General features: G+C 60.3%; 2 protein-coding genes across 2 annotated transcripts; both read right to left on the bottom strand.

The window, feature by feature from the left end:
- On the bottom strand, nucleotides 1–2,293 carry CTRL (chymotrypsin like). The gene is made up of 7 exons (XM_075039408.1): nucleotides 2,242–2,293; nucleotides 1,984–2,087; nucleotides 1,706–1,785; nucleotides 1,358–1,439; nucleotides 1,074–1,254; nucleotides 481–614; nucleotides 1–288 (listed from the first exon to the last, which is right to left on the bottom strand). The coding sequence occupies exons 1-7, from the start codon at nucleotides 2,291–2,293 to the stop codon at nucleotides 127–129; spliced, it is 795 nt and encodes a 264-aa protein (XP_074895509.1). The 3' UTR covers nucleotides 1–126.
- Nucleotides 2,294–3,229: 936 nt separating this feature from the next.
- Nucleotides 3,230–13,476, bottom strand: EXOC3L1 (exocyst complex component 3 like 1). The gene is made up of 13 exons (XM_075040493.1): nucleotides 12,549–13,476; nucleotides 11,379–11,539; nucleotides 9,905–10,124; nucleotides 8,928–9,588; nucleotides 8,625–8,742; nucleotides 8,300–8,425; nucleotides 8,091–8,191; nucleotides 7,546–7,656; nucleotides 7,282–7,411; nucleotides 6,096–6,218; nucleotides 5,595–5,750; nucleotides 5,030–5,154; nucleotides 3,230–4,523 (listed from the first exon to the last, which is right to left on the bottom strand). The coding sequence occupies exons 1-13, from the start codon at nucleotides 12,589–12,591 to the stop codon at nucleotides 4,337–4,339; spliced, it is 2,262 nt and encodes a 753-aa protein (XP_074896594.1). The 5' UTR covers nucleotides 12,592–13,476; the 3' UTR covers nucleotides 3,230–4,336.
- Between the last annotated feature and the right edge of the window lie 14 nt (nucleotides 13,477–13,490).

Here is a 13,490-nt window from a genome sequence, read left to right as displayed (position 1 = left end):
AGCAAATGCTGACACTTTATTATGAGATGGGGTGGTGCCTCGCTTCCAGCTCAGCCCCTTGCCAGCTCTACCAAGCTCCCCATGCCGGCAGCAGCACCCAGCCAAGGGATCCCTCCAGCACTGGCTTTATCCCTGAGCAACAACATAGTCGATCCAGTTTCGGAACTGGCTTACGCGGGTGTAGATGGCCGGCACACGGACGTTGCAGTTGCTGTTTCCCCAGGAGACAATTCCGATCAAGGTCCAGACGTTCCCGTCCTGGTATACCAGAGGTCCACCAGAGTCACCCTGCGGAGAAGACGCCTCCTGCTTAGTGGTCCTGGCATGTGCTCCAAACTGGTCCCTGCCACGCCAGCCAGCTGATCCCCTGGACACGGCCAGGGCCTATAGCTTAAATCTCTGACTCCATAGATGCAAGACCCCTATGTGTCCTCCTCCTTCTCCACCCTCCCTGTGTTGCAGTGGAGCTCGGCTCCTTACCTGGCAGGAGGAGGCACCGACCCCGCCGGCACAGAGCATGGAGCTGCTAATCCGGTTGCCCCAGTACTGCATGCACTGGTTCCGGGAGATCAAGGGCACGGTTACCTGCTGCAGGCGCGCTGCCAAGGCTTGGGCTAGGGGAAAGAAGCATCATTACATCACCCTGGTGTCGGCCGGTCTCCTGGGACCTTTGGGAGTGCACAGGCACCCTGGGCCAGCTCCTGCTGGTGCTCCCAAATATGGGTGCTGCCACGCAAAGCACCTTCCCCCTCCGTGCCGAAGTACCCCTTCTTCCCTGGGGCGAGATTGTCTCGTGCAAGCAGCCCTGAGCAAGTGCAAGCTTGTGCATGTGCACAGTTATCCCCGGGGTTTGCACCCATCCACCTCCTGAGCACACACTTGCACCCATGCTTGCACCAACACACGTGCGTGCGCGCTTGTACGTGCCCAGACAGGGTGACTCAACTGCCCGACCCTCCCCACGTGCACGTGAGGTGTCGCTCCCCGCCCCCCGGTGCACCCTGGGACCCTGCAGAGCCCCCAGGGAGGACGGCGGCTGCCCGCAGCCCTCCCCGAGGCTGTGGCGTACGTACAGTTGGTGTTGGTGCGTCCCCAGCCGGTGGTGACGCACTGGAGGTTGGTGGGCAGCGCCAGGTTGGCAGGGGGGAGGCAGACGGGGGACACGCGGCGTCCCAGCTGGGCGGGTGAGGAGAGCTTCAGCAGGGTGATGTCGTTGTTGAGCGTGTAGGGGTCCCAGTTGGGGTTCGTGATAGCCTGCCGAGAAATAGCGTAGCGTTTCATCCCTGCCCTCCTTCAGCAGCCGCGGTGCAGAGCTGCAGCCCCGTCGCAGGACCGTGGCCACGTCAGCCTGGCTTACCCTGACCACGGTCTTCACTTGAGTTGACTCTGTGTTGGAGTTGCGGTCATACTGCCCGAGGACGACGACATGGGAGTATGGGCTGCAAGAGGTAAGGGAGTCAGGGGGACGTGTGGCAGCCAGCACCCGGGGTGGGAGCAGCACTGGGGGCTGTTGTGGGCATGATGCAGCGTGTCCCCAAGGGAAGTCACCATGGGGACAGCCGGGGAGGGAGCCCCAGACTGCTCAGCTCCTCGGGTACTGGCCTTTGGGGCTGTCTCAAGTGCCGCTTGGCAATGCCCAGCGTGCCCCGACCCCCTGCTCTTGCTGGGTGGCACCAGCGTGGGCTGGCGGGGCATCGCTCCTCACTTGAATTCGCAGTGGGCAGCCGTGACGACCCAGTTCTCGTTGATCAAGGAGCCGCCGCAGAAGTGGGATCCGGAGCGGGTCTAAGGAAGAAAGAGGGAGGAAGAGCTGGGGCTGGGCAGGCTGAGCCCACACCAAAGCTGGGGATAGGCAGAGAGTGTCGCGGATTCCCTTGGTGCCTGCCCGATTCCCAACCCCAGCGCCCAGCTTGCCATGCCGTGCCACCGCAGTGCTTAGGGCACTGTCGCTGCCGCCGGCCAGGGAGCGGGATTGTGCCATACCTGCAGGGACACCTGCCAGGGCCAAGAGCCGGGCACCGCGTTCTGCCCGTTGATGATCCTCTCACTGTAGTGCACTGAGGGGCTGATGGCAGGCACCCCGCAGCCTGCGGGAGAGGCAGAGGGGCACAAGGGTGACCCCAAAAGCTCGAGGCTTGCACCCAGGGGCTGCCGGTGCAGGTGGCTCTGTGTCACCGTCCCCGGGGTGCCCCGGTCCTGCTGCACCCCGAGGACCTCCCTGCACTCACGGGCAGCGCTTACCTGAGACGGTGCTGGCAAGGGCCAGGCAGGCAACTGCACACAGAAATGCCATCCTGGGAGGACATGGCTCTGCCCCCAGGGCTACGAGCTTTATAGCAGCCAGGAGCTGCATGGCTTGTAGCTAGGCAGGGCAAGGTCCCCCTGCTGCCTTCTGCCAGCTGCAGGCAGCGGTGACGGGCCAAACCTGGCACCTACTTTGCCCCACGCAAGCAGGTACATGGGAATGTGCTGCCAAAAGGCACTCTGGGGTGCTTGGGCTATCGCTGTAATGAGTTGTGTCAGCTCTCACTGCAGCCTGTGGAGATGGAGGGTACCCCAGGGCTGTGATGGGGGGCACAGGGGGCTGCTTGTGGGCACACAGCTGGGGTAGCAGTGGGGCTGGATGTGCTGGGACGGGTGCCAGTGCCTGGAGCGCAGGAGGTCACCCTGCCCCCGGGCCTGTTTCAGAGCTGTTGGCACCAGAGCTGTTTTCCCGTGTGGCCATGAAGTCCTGGCCTGGGACAACACCGGGGACAATGCCGGTCCCAGCTGGACATTCCCAGGGCCCAGGGCCACCCCTTGAACCACGGCCCTGGTGCAGGTGAGCGTGTCCCAGAGCCAGCTGGAGCAGATGGGGAGGGCAGGCATCTTCCCAGGCAGTCAGGAGCCGTGGCCAGTGTGGTGAGCACACCACGAGCCCCAGGGAGGACAGTGGGCACCTCCGTAAGCTGAGGCTGAGCCCTCCACCTGAGCATCCCCCCACTCTACTGCAGCTGCCTGACCCCTCACCCCAGGGGTACATGCTGGGGAATAGTATGGTTCTCTCCATCCTGGACACACGGGGTACGTAGTGTGTCCATTATCCCCCATGTCCCTGGGTGATGCTGGGAGCCATTCCTGGGGTGGTGCTGAGCATGGGGATGGATCCCCCCCTCTCTGTGCCACCCACATGCCCTGATCCCTGCCCTGACCCACTGGGGAACAGAGCCTGGACGCTGGTGAGTGATTGCAGAGCTCAGGCCTTTATTTCTGGCAGTAGTGCCAGGCAAGGACAGCAGGATCTGGCCAGCCACCAGGCAGGAAGCGTGGCAGAGCGTGGAGGTTTCCCAGGGTGCTGCAGGGGCTGGGCACAAGGATGCAGGTAAAGTGACAGGCTTTGCTCCTGATCTTCACATGGCACCTGGGGAGGAGACAACCAAGGGCTGGACAGCAGCAAAGGATGGATGGAGGAAAAGCCAGTGCCCAGGGTGGTGCTGCCCATCATGGAGGAACCTTGGGATAGGAGGATGCTTGATACACCAGATGCAACCATGCTCTCCAAGACACTGGAAAGTCTTGGACTCTAATCCTGTCTTGGATGCTGGCAAAAGAGCCGGGGCCAGGAGTTGGGCAGGTCAGCAGGAACTCAGAGCTGTCCCTTCATGCCGGCAGGGATAGGGTTGACAGCAGTACCCAAGGTGGTAAGACCCCCTTGTGCCCTTCTCCTCTGCGGCCGTGAGCCATGATGAGCTGGCTGAGCTGCTCTCCACCATCCATGCGGGGCCCAGGCTGGTGGAGCAGCACCAGACCTCTGGGCTGAGCCAAAACAGAGGAAGACCTCCCGTGGCTAAAACCCTCCTGCAAGCGTGGGTCTAGCAAGGCTCCAGTCTGCCTTGGAACTGGGTTGGTAACAGACTCCATGACCAGGACACACTGGCTCAGAGGGCTGTCTGGAGAATCGGGAAAACCCAAATATCTTGGCAGTCCCATGGAGATGCGGACTCAACCCAGCTGCAGACTCTTGTCCTTTGCTCTGCGGCTCCTCTTTCTCCTGCAGGCAATAGGCCAGACCTGAGCAGCCCTCAATTACTGCCTCAGCAGGCCAGCAAAATAGCTATGGGTTGATTTTCTCCTGACCCAGGTCTCCCAGGACTGATGCTTGCAGGGGACAGTTGGCTCAGTGAGGCAAGACCAGAGGAGGATGGCACGTATCCAGACTGTCCCCAACACAGGGCAAGGTGCTGTGCATAGGGGATGCCATGTGTCATCTCCATTCTCCCCACGTGCAGCCTCAGAGATGTCCTGCCTGGTCTGTACGTCCGTGGGGGCAGTGGGGAGCAGGCTGTGGGGCGCAGTGTCAGGCACACTTGCCCTTGCGAAGGCAGAAGGGCAGCTCTGGCGCGGGGACCAGGATGGTGCTGAAGATGGGCCGGTAGCGTTCGGGCAGGACCTGGGGGTGCTGCGCCATCATTTCCAGCACCATGTGCCGCACCTCCTTGGAGACGTCACCCCGGAGATCCAGCAAGGTGGAGATGTGCTCATCGCTGGGCAGAGAGCAAGAGGTGAGTCCGGGCGCTGCAGGCCCATGGCACCATCCACAGTGCTCGTGTCCCACAAACCTCCCATGATCTGGAGAAGCTGAGCTGAGGCCAGGGGAGCGCAGGTACTTTGCACCAGCTAAACTTTAAAATTTGCTCGAAAAAAACCCCACAAACCCTGTGAATTTGATTTTGACATTTCATGGGTTTTGGCCGATTCTGACATTTCCAATTTGGTGTTTTGTGATTTCTCACAGTTGGTTTGGCCACCAAATACAGATGGGTGAATGCCACAGCAGGGCTGCATTTTCCTTTACATCTTTGCCCTTGGGAATTTTCAAGAAACCCTCAAATCTGGGGCATGGGAAAGGAAACCTCAGGTAGGAGTGGGAAAAAGCCCAGGTTTCTGCCTGCTCTGCAGCATAACCTCATGGAGTCTGGCCCAAGCCTGGCTTCCCTGGGCGGACTCACGCCTACCCCATCTCATGGGAGAGCCGAGCTGGGCTTCTTACCTGACGTCAGGGTACTTGGTGATGAAGCCCAGCACCTCCAGGCTGAGTAGTGCTGGGTCTTTGAGACAGATCAGCTCCCGCAGGGCAAACATGGCCTCCAGGCTCTGCTGGCTCTGGTCCAGACCCTGGCAGGGAGAGCAGCCACGTGAGAGACCAGGAGGAGGCCACTGTGGTGGCTAGTGAGCTGCAGTCTGGTCCTCAGTGCCCATGTGGTGACCTGGCCACTTGCAGCTGGTATGTCCCCACTCAGTGTATCCTACTGATGGGGCTGGCTTACCCCAAGGCAAGATGAGGCTGTGCAGCCTCACTGACCTCTGCTGGGCAGGGCGGGTGATCCCCTGAGTCCCTAATCCAGCCAGTTCCTCCCATCTTGGCCTCACAACTGCACAATTGTAACAGCCCCATCTTGTTCATGGGCTGATGTACCCACCCCATCTGCTGGGGGCTGGAGGGGAGCAGGAGGGTGACTGAGGTGAGCTATAAGCTCCTTGCACCGACCTCACTGTGTGATGTTCCCCTCCCATGGCCCATCCACGACTCCCCACCACACCCAGGCATCTCTCACCAGGCCACAGAAGAGCTCCCGGAGCTGTGTGGCATCCTGCAGCAGACGGTCACAGAGCTGGCCCCGCTCCTCCTCACTCTTGCACACCATCTTCTTCTGCATGAGTGCCCGCAGGTACTGGCTCGTCACCAGGAGCTCGCTCTCTGTCAGCAGAAGCTGGGCAGGGGAGAGCTGTTAGCGCTGGGCATCACCTGGGTGTCGGACCCCAATTGCCCAGAGAAAGGCAGAGGGGAAAGGGGCTGGATGCAACACCAAGCTGTGGGGACAACCTGCTGGGAAGCTCCCTGGCTGGAGGGACAGAGAAGGGAGCTGAATTTGGGGGAAACCCTGAACATCTCTGTGGTGGTGCCCTCTGGGCTGTTCTGGAGGATACGGGTTCTCTGGCAAACCCAGCAGCGACTGCAACCCCTACATCCTGCACCCCAGCATGGCACCCAACTGCCCAACCTCCTTGCCCTACAGACGAGCAGCCATTTGAAGGATGCCCTGCAGCAACCGTACCATGAAGACGGGTTTCCTGACACGGGAGAAGTCCTTTGCATACTTGTCAATCACTTCGCACATGCTGCTGACGAGCTGGGACCCCGACAGCCACTTGCGGGAAGGCAGCTGCAGGCAGAGAGGCTGAAAGAAGCAGAGGAGCAGCATATGGCACCCTGCATCGCACTGCTCTTGCACCAGCTGCCAGCTGCAGGACGGCACAACATCCCACAGCTGCTGTTCGCCTGCTGCCTGGCAAGCATGTCCTATTTGCCTTGCAAAACCCCCAAGCCCCCACTGCCAGCCAAAAGTCGACATAAAAATAGAAGAGTGGCCTAAATTAGGAAATTATGGAAATATACTTGGGCTGCCCCTCCCTGACACCCAGGGATCCATGTTTTTGGGCTTTAGCTGGGTCATGATGCCCCATCGTGGCAGCACCTGAGGTCTGGGCAGCAAGCTGCTCCTCACACACTAGCTTTTGGCCTGTCCTGCTGCGATTTTATTTTTAATTTCCACTCCTTCCCACTTCCCTTGTGCAGACATAACACATTTTTTTGCCGAGGGCTTTGAACTCCTACTCCTGCCCTGCTGTCCTTGCCTGTCTTCCTGCCTCCAGGCAGACATTCCCTCTATGTCTCTGCTGGGGCCACAGCACTCTCCACACTGCCTGTGAGCAATTCACCCTTTAGCTGCTCCTTTGTTTTCATGGCATTCAAGCCCTAAATAGCAATGCCATTAATTATTCCAGATTTTTGGTCCAGACTCCAGGAAAGCTAAATTTGACTACGCTGGCAGGAAATGACTTGGGCAGCTGCACATGGGCTTGTATCCTCCGCACGGACATTGCCTCTCTCCTGTTGGTTTTCTGCCATGAAACAGCCATAAAAAGGAGTGTGAGGCAGCCTGGGGGGGCTGTGGCTCCTGGTCTCTGTCAGTTAGTGGTTTGGGGGCCACAAGCCATCTGCCCCAGCGATACAGGGTGGTGCTGGCTGGCGACAGACATCAGCTGAGCTGCGGGCGGTTTATCAAGGTCTGGGAGCCAGGCTGGCAGAGGTGTCTGTAGGATGATAGCAGGCCATGGGGTATGTGGTGGGGATCCTGAGTAGGAATAAACCCCTGCCTGGGGGTGTAGCAGTAGGGCTGTTGTTGCTGGGGCCAGGTTTCTTGCAGCCCTGCCAGCCTCAGGGGCTGTGGACAAACATACCTGCAGGTCCAGGAGCAGCTCCTCCAGCAGCAGCTGGCAGGCTTTCTTCTGCATCCTATCTAGAGCAGCCTGGAGGGACATGGGGACTTCTCTGTGGGCAGTGTCGGGGTGCAGGAAGGAGACAGAGGAGCTAGGAGAGAGAGAAGAAGGGAGGGGACAGGTAGCCTGGGAAGCATGGTGGAGACACTGGTCCCGCAGGAGGATAGGGAGGATGTGGCATCCTTGTGGGTGGTGGGGTAGCTACAAGGTGCTGGTGCACATTACCTAAGAGCCAGGTTGTTGTTGAGCATGGCCAGTAGGTAGGAGACATAGTACTTGGGTATGGTACGGTCCTTCTGGTGCTCCTTCCCGCATTGCACTAAGGCTTCCCGCAGACTGCAACACAGTGAGTCAATCATGATGTGTGGGCAGAGCTCCAGACATCTCGCCACAGGACCTGGAGCTGGGATGCTCCTGGGGGCACATGGACGTCCCACAACCCTCCCAGCTCACTTGGCTCTTTCCAGGTCCTGCCACCAGGTTGGAGAGTGACAGGTTGTTGGGCAGGGGGGGATAGTGGGACCCACTGCAGACCCCTCGGGAGAGCAGGGTTCGGCGCGACTGGAGAGGCACTTGGGGCAGCAAGCCCTGGGAGCTGATGGCCCCAAGGGCTGAGACAGTAGCCGCATAGATAGACAGGGTGCTGAGCCTTCTGGGACCTGGATGAGCACAGGGTTCCCTATGGCAGATCTCCACCATCAGCCTACGGTGCTTGGCCATGGGACCCAGGGTCTGTGAGGATGGGCAGGGGGGTGAGGGGCTCCACTGACCGGCCCAGAAATGCCTCAAGCTCCTCCAAGGCCATGTTGTAGACCTTCTGCTGCAGAGAGTCTGTGATCAAGGAGGCTACCCGGATATTCTCATTCAGCATCTGCACAGGGAGAGAAAAGTGGAAATGAGTCAGTGGGAGGCTGCAGGCCACGGCCCCCCTTTTTGGGGCCTCTCAGCATGGCCATGCCCCATGGTGCTGGGGACCCACCTGCATGACAATGACAGGCAGGGCTGACTGGAAGAAGCCCTGATGGTCTGTCTCAGGTTCCTCTTCCCTGAACCACTCCTTGAACTCCACCTCCAGGGTCCTCTGCATCCACTCAAGCACGCTAGCCTGTGGGATGGACGCCCACCGCAGTCAGCCCAAGAAGTCAGGAACCGACTCCCCTGAGGCCCATCATGTAGCACAGCAATGAGTCCTGGGCCTTGTCTCACAGGCTGATGGCCTCCTGCTGCTGTCAGAGCAGATGCCAGCACAGTGGTGGTGGTTGGGTCCCTGTGCCCATTGCACATGTGCTGTCCCGCTCACTCACCTTGACTTTCACCACGTATTTCCTCTCTGTCTGATCCACGAGCTCAGGGGACATCAAGGGACCCAGAGCAGAAACATCTACTTCTGGGAGAAGGTCAGGGTGACCCATCATCTCTGGGCTGGAAGGCAGAGGTGGGACAGGGCTGGGAAGACCTGTGTTTTCCAGTTCCTACCTCTCCCTCTGCCCTCCTGATGGGTCATCCCCCGGCACCTGGAGCCACTCTCCCAACCCACCCATGTGCTGGTGGACAACCCAGCTCTCCACAACCTCCCCTGCTTGGTTGGTGCTGGGGTTGGTGCTGACCTGTGGTACACACGAAGCGCCCACTCAAGGAGGAGGAAGAGTGCCTGTTTGTCCAGGTCCTCTCGGAGGATGTCTTGGAGGTGGCTGATGAGGGCCTGGTGGTAGGTGACAGTGCAGACACTGAGGATGTTGTAGTGAGCTGGGACGCACTGGACCATCAGGTCCTTCACCACACGCAGCTCAGACACGATGTCCTTCTGCAGTGCTGCCAGGTGCCTGGCCAGCCCTGGCCCCTCAGTGTCCATGTGGGCTGCATGAAAGTGGGCTCCTGTGATGGTCTCCTGGAGAACGTGGTAAAACTTCTGCCTCCAGCCCTTTGGGCGGCCAGGGGGCAGGAAGGTGGCCTCCAGGAGCAGAGTATCATCTATTTTCTCCTCCCGCTCGATGATCCTTACAGCAGTGACAAAGAGAACTGGGTCCTCACGCACCAGCCGCAGGCTGCTGCCCACGATGTCCCACAGCTGCTTGGCCAGGCTCTCGTTGAGCTCCTGTAGGCCACCGAAGTAGGACAGCACAGTTGCCTGGGCACTGGAAAGCCCGCGGAGGTGCAGCTGGGAGAGGATGTCGTCCCGGAGATGCTCCATCATCATGAGCTCTGCATGGGCCTCCAAGAGTTGCTGCCCACTGAGCAGCTGCAGGGTATGGGAAAAAACCTCCTGGACTGTGGGGGAGGGAGGAGAGATGCCAGGATTGAGTGCAGGGAGCGAAGGGAGTTGGCACCAGGGTCATGGGTGCAGGTTAGCAGGGAGATGGTGAGGGTAAGGGTCTGAGATCTGGGGCTCTGGGAGTACCGTGCTGGATCAGGCCCCGGGGAGGCAGTGGCATCTCCATCCACGGAGACTTTCCAAACCCAACCGGCAAAGCCAGAGCAATCTGCTCTAGCTTTGCTGCCAGCCCTGCGCGGAGCCTAGGGTTGGACTGAAGTTCTCCCCAGTGCCTTCCAGCCAAAATCCACAAGGACCGGGCCAATGCCTTACCCGAGAAGAGCTGGGGCAGCACCTGGACCACCGAGGCCAGCTGCACGTGCTCTGCCATCAGTGCCCGCATCTGCTGGAGGCCCTGGAAGCGGTCTGCACTGTCGAGCAGGGCCCACCGTGCAGCCCCCAGGTCCTGGCACACGCTCTGCACCTCCTGGGCCGCCGACCGCAGCTGCTCCAGCCCCGCACTTACCCCCTCCAGGTAGGATTGGATGGTTGACTGGGGAGCAGAAGAGGATGGAGAGGCAGTGGAGAAGCTCTCAAAGGCTGGAAGACTCATGCACCATTTGTCCCAGCCTTGCCAGGTCTCCCTTGCATGCACTCTCCCAGCCCCACAAGGTCACAACTGCCATGATGCCATCATATCTCCCAGCCCTTCTGTGATGACCCCATCCCATCAGACCCAAGCACACCCAGCTTCAGGTAACCTGCTCCAGCAGCAAGAATGGCTCATTTCACCCCTCTCTGGGTAAACTCAGTCACAGTGACTGTTTATGGGATGGGGGGCAATGGCTGCTGTGCATGAGGTGGGAGAAGAGCATTGCTTTGGGGTGACCAGGACAGCAGGGTGAGCAGTAACCAGATGTCTCCTTTCGGTTTTAAAAGATTACTTTGCTTCTGTAAAATAGTAACATGCCACAGGGTCCCTGCGTGCCCAAGGCATATTAATGGCATGAAGCACCTCAGTGGCCCTATGAACCCTCCTCCCAAATGGACTTCCATCTTTTCCAGCCCTGCAGTGCCTCTGGTGCATCTCCATGCCCTGTCCATCCACTTAACTCCCGGCTCCTGGTGCCAAGAAGCACTTTTACCCAGCGTCACCAGAAGCAAGTTGTTTCCTCTGAGGCCGCATCACTTAAAACAAGTTGCCTCCTGGACAATTCACCCACATTCAGGCTAGGAGAAACTATCTCCAAAATAATCAGGGCAAGGTTGGTGTGCTCAGACCGACTGGGTCCTGAGGTTAATTGTTCCTCAGGTTATGCAAAAAGGGTCGCCCTGAGCAGGGAGGTGTGCACAGGGACTGGGGACAGCCCTTACTGATGGATGTAGAGATGGAGTTTCTTCTGTGGGGATCTGCATGCGGGGGCAGGTTGGAGCTCTTGGCCTCCTCCCAGGAGGGGAGAATGTGGTGCTGGGATGGGATAGTGATGGGGAGCGCTGGCTCCTGTACATGGGATGTGCCAAACAGCCTTGGTGTTTTGTTTTGAAGGATGGTCAGAGACATGGGAGACTCATTTTAACACTTCAGAAAATACCCAGGGGGAGGGCAGGGCGCAGTGGTGGAGTTTACCAGATCTTTTCCCCCAAACAATTGCATTTCTCCCACCAAGCACCAGCCAAAGGACAAGATTTTGCCAGAAGTGGACACAAAGATGATTCAACGCAGAAGAGGGGACCCTAGCTGGGATCCCTGCTGGGGGAGGCGGTGAGGCTGCAGGCATCCATGGGGTGGGCTGTGGCAAACACCCACCTTCAGCCGGGACTGGATGGAGCTGTTCCTCTGCGTCTCCCGGCTCCGGTACTGCCCGAGCCCCTCCAGTTTCTCGGGGCGGTAAAACACCCCTGAAGCCCATTTCAGAGCGGCTCCTCTCGCCAACTTCTCAGCCTTCTCCACTTCTGGCCACTCCTCATCTGGGGATGAAGCCAGGGGTTAATGAGCGCAATGAAGCCTCTCCTGGCAGGGCAGGAAGGGCCTCTGAGGCCAGAGGCAGGAAGCTGGCTGCCAGCGGACTTCCAAGCACACCCAGATCTGGGAAAGCCAGACAGCACAGTAGCAAGCGGGTCCTTCTGCTAGGGTCCCTCCCCCCCCGCCCAAGATGCCACCGCAGCAGACTGGGGCTGTCACAGTGGCTGTGGCAGCGAGAAGGCTGCCCTGATGAGCTGTCACCCAGCCTGCCAGCTTGGGCTGTACCCCAGGCTGAGCGCATGTCCCCATTGCTCCCCCCAAACAGAATGCTGAGTTGTCTGAGGGGGGTCTGATGCCACCTGGGAAGCCCTCAGCAGAGCTGAGGCTTCGGCAGTGAGTCAGCAGGAGGGATAGAGAGATGTCAGCTCTAGCATGGAGGAGAGTCAGTCCGAGGTGAGAATGAGGGGCTCCTGGTCTCCCAAAGGCACCCACGCAGCTGTGGGGGGCCACAGCATTCCCCTCCGCACAGGGTCCGAAACCATGCCGAAGGCCTTCTGGCCAGAGCGGAGGGCTGAGAACCAGCTCAGTCATCACATGCCAGTCCCCATCCCCAGTGCCTGGTTTCATTGTTTCCCCCTGCTCCATCCCCAGCAACTTCACAGCTTGTGGCTCTCCACAGCCCCACTAGGATGTCACCCAGTGCCAAGCCGGACTCCTGCTCTGCTGGGGAGCGTGCCCGTATGGGCACCCTTGGGGACCGGGGGCTTTGGAGGCAGTCAGCAGCTTTGAGGATGAGCTGTGCAGTGAGCAGCACTGCTATCACCGTCAGTAAGCAGAGTCAGGCTTCCAACCCCACCCGCGAGCACAAGGCACTGGCCGTGGCACGGAGAAAAGGTCCAGGGGGTGGTTAGGCAGAGGGCAGGGGAACCCCCAAAATGTGCTGCATGCGGTAGCATCCCTCCCCTGCCCAGCACCGCCAGCTCCCCAGGGGGATGGCCGCATCGTCCTCGTTACCTCTGGGGCTCACGGTGCGCTTGTCCTCTGCAGACATGCCCATGGTCTCCAGGCTGCTGGAGCTGCGGGGGCCAGGGCAGGGCTGCGCGGAGGAAGCCGGCAGCCGTTTCCTCAGCCGGAGCAGCTGCGTTCCTCAGGGCCTCATTGTGTTCCCACAGCCACGCTCAGGACGTCAGGAACGGGGGGCGGAGGGGAGGGGGGACACAGGGGAAGGCACCATGGCTGTCGCAGGCCTCGGGAGTAGAAATCATGCCCTGCATGCCCTCACCGGCACCCCCAGACCTGCCCTGGGCACACAGCCTCTCTTCGTGACCCCCCCCCAGTGCTTCCCTGCTCAAAGCCAGCCTGGCCCAGGGAGGACAGCAGGGTGCCTGGGGCGCCCCTGACCCTACACCGGCCCAGGCCGGTGCTTTCACCACACCGTCTGCGCCCAGAGTGGGAGCAGCCGGGCGAGGGTCTGCCTGCGACAGGCCGACACGAAGGGGAAGCGGGGACAGAGCTGGAGGTGTGTGTGTGTCCCCCAACACACCTTCCCTGGGGGACAGGTCGGGGGATTTGCCCCCGCACTGGATGTTTCAAAGCAGAGAAGCGTGACGGGCAGCAGCGAACCGCTCCGTTCCGCCCAGGTGGTGCGAGGGCTCAGGGATGCAATGCTCAGATCTCGTATGTCAGTTTGGCTTCGGTACCGCAGTGACGGTGAGGGGATGGACGCGCACCCCGGTTTTACCCTGGGGCTCCCCCCGCGGTGGGACGGGGCCTGAGGGCGTGCCCGCAGCGGGAGGCCCCCCGGGAGGCGCCGGGTCGCCGTCCCCTCACGGAAGGCGGTGGGTCCCGCCGTGGGGGAGTGTGTGTGAGGGGGAGAGCCGGCCCCGGCCCCGATCCCGATCCCGATCCCGATCCCTGCGGGTCCCCTCAGGGAGCGGCCGTCGAGCCGCCCCCACC

The sequence above is a fragment of the Buteo buteo genome, chromosome 11, assembly GCF_964188355.1.
Source record: "Buteo buteo chromosome 11, bButBut1.hap1.1, whole genome shotgun sequence".
Lineage (NCBI taxonomy): Eukaryota > Metazoa > Chordata > Aves > Accipitriformes > Accipitridae > Buteo > Buteo buteo.
The sequence above is the reverse complement of the archived record's forward strand: the minus strand, read 5'-3'. Positions and strand labels throughout refer to the sequence as shown.